At 64.4% G+C, this 2528-nt stretch overlaps 1 protein-coding gene across 1 annotated transcript; it reads right to left on the minus strand.

The window, feature by feature from the left end:
* Nucleotides 1-248: 248 nt before the first annotated feature.
* Nucleotides 249-2122, minus strand: LOC109740365 (IRK-interacting protein). The gene is made up of 2 exons (XM_020299416.4): nt 1717-2122; nt 249-1592 (listed from the first exon to the last, which is right to left on the minus strand). The coding sequence occupies exons 1-2, from the start codon at nt 1759-1761 to the stop codon at nt 330-332; spliced, it is 1308 nt and encodes a 435-aa protein (XP_020155005.1). The 5' UTR covers nt 1762-2122; the 3' UTR covers nt 249-329.
* Between the last annotated feature and the right edge of the window lie 406 nt (nt 2123-2528).

The following is a 2528-nucleotide window of genomic DNA, read 5'->3' on the forward strand; positions in this document are numbered from 1 at the left end:
TGCATTGGAGTTGGCCTTACCTCCAAGGATCCGATGACATGGCATCGTTTCCGCTGAAAGGAGCACCCGCATGGCCAGTCAAGATCGTTGGAAGGTCCAATCACCAATTTTCCGATTTTGTCTCGGGCATGCGCGGCTGCCGCCATGACGGTGAAGTGTGCAGCTACCAACCAAAGATGACCACTTCACTTCACGCTCAGCGCAGAAATGCTGTTCGAGATGAAGAAATGTGACTCACAAGAGCGGAGTTGACACCCCATATTCACACATCAATTGAATGCAAGTCCTGTTTTTACCACACAAATAACAATCCTCGTGTCTTTTTTTTACTATACCCTGCTACTCTGACAGCTCTTCACCGCATCCGTACCGCCACCATTCATATCGCTACAGCTACTCCCCAACCCCTCGCCGCCGTTGGCGCTGCTCCCGCCACCTATGTGGCCGCCGGTGCGGCTGTTGTTGTAGAAGCACACGACCTTGCACTTGACCACGCCGGCGCCGGCGACGTACACGTGGAACCCCGGCGCCACCATCATCTTCACGCTGGCCGGCTCCAGCCGCCCGGCGCGCGAGGCCGCGGCGTCCTCCATGAACCGCGAGTCGAAGCGCGCGCCGCGGTCCACGCGCACGACGGGCAGCGGCGGGTGCACGGACCGCGCCAGGAGGCGCACCCCCCACACGCCCTTGGCCGCCAGGAAGAAGGCCTGCAGCAGCGGCTCCGGCCACGGGCGGGCGCGCGCCCACCCGAGGGAGGACACCACCTCGCTCATCTTGGCGTCGCAGAACCGGCTCAGCCCGTCGCTGTAGTGCTTCGTCCCGTGGATGAGCACCTCCTCCCAGGTCAGCGCCGCCACGGCGTGGTACGCCGCGAGGTTGGCCTCGCACCGGCCCGCCGGGTCCGCGGTGTGGACGTCGCCCTCGGTGTCCAGCTCGAAGTCCGCGTGGAAGGCGCGGTTCAGGAAGCTCTCGAGGTTCGGGCCGGGGCTCGCGGGGCTGCGCAGGTGGGTGGAGAGCGCGCGCGTGAGGTTCCGCACGGTGGCGCGCGCCGTGGAGACGGCGCGGAGGAAGGACTCGACGGGGAAGACGGCGGCGGCCGGCGTGGGGAGCACGCGGGCCTCGAGGCGCGCGAGCTTGAGCTCCAGCTCGGCGAGGGACTGCTTCAGCCGCGAGGTCTCCTCCACCGCGTCGTCCCGCGTCCGCGTGGCCGCGGCGAGCCGCCGCGAGAGGTCGGCCGCGGCCAGGCGCCACTGCTCGCCCTCACCCGCGTCGCCCTCCGAGGCCGATGTCGGAGACGGCGAGGAGCGCGGGGTGGAGCGTCGGGTGAGGGAGACGAACAGCGAGCGGATGACGGCTCCGGGCGACGCCGGCGCCAGGGCGCGCTGCTTGAAGCGGCAGTCGGAGCAGGACACCGCCGCGACATACGCGGCCGAGTCGGCGGCGCCGCCTTCGCTCCTCCCCCGCCGCGGCGTCTTCTTGGCACCGCCGCCGTGGCCGTGGCCGTGGAGCGGCGTCGCGGAGTGGGCGTACTTCTGGTCCAGCTTCTCCGAGGCCGTCGTCGGGACACCAGCATGCCGCTTGGTCTCGGACACCTGACGATTACAGCTTAGCATTGCAGCTCACAAGCAAGCAAAGCAAGGAGCGCCCACGGCCCAACTCAAAGAACAGAGACATACACATCGTAAGGAGAAGAAGGTAGAAGGGACGCGAGCTCACCGCAGAAGTGAAGGTAGGAGGGGAAGGGGACGGGGACGACACCATGGCTGCGGATCGAGCTCCCTCTACGAACAGCAACGAACGACCTTTTGTTCGGTTGGGACTCGCGGTGGTCGGACGCTAGCGCAGGGATGGTGGCTGGCTTTTGCCTCGCGGTGGTGGCGGCTGGCGGGGCGATAGTGCTGCGCGCTGTGGTGCGGTGTTGGTTGCCTCGCCTGCGTCTGTACTGTACGTGTACTACGTGCGACGACGTCTTTTTTCGCAGTCTACTTCACGGGGAGGGGAGCCCCGCCCCGCTCAGCCTAGAGGCAGGCAGGCAGGCAGGACGACGCGGGACATGAATGCCGGTCAGTTCGGGTCGTTGGTGCGTTTAATGGCCCCCGGCTCCGTCTGGACCATCTCCCCCTCTCGCTTGCTCCCTCTCTCGATTTATCTCCTCCTCTCAGATTTTCCATTTGTGACTTTGTGATGAGACGCACTCCAGCCATCCCTCGGCTCCCTGGGTTCTGGAGGCAGAAAAGTAAAAGGTTTTGCGTCGCCATCTGCCAGCTTCTCCCGCAGCCGCGCAAGCTCTAGTTCTAGCTCGTCCGTCCTCACCTCCGGCCAACAGGCATGGTTAAACGGAGGAGAGTTTTCTTACGTAAGTACAGTACACCGGAAAGAGGAAGATACAAGTGTTTTTGCGCAAATACTCGTAGTACGTATCATGAGTTTTGGAGCGGCACATTAAGAGCGGTCGGCACGGCAGGTTGGGCAGGGAGGACACCATAAATCCGGACATCGACCCGACCCATCTGGACCGCCCCGCACGC

The sequence above is a fragment of the Aegilops tauschii genome, chromosome 4 (genome assembly GCF_002575655.3).
Source record: "Aegilops tauschii subsp. strangulata cultivar AL8/78 chromosome 4, Aet v6.0, whole genome shotgun sequence".
Taxonomy (NCBI): Eukaryota; Viridiplantae; Streptophyta; class Magnoliopsida; order Poales; family Poaceae; genus Aegilops; species Aegilops tauschii.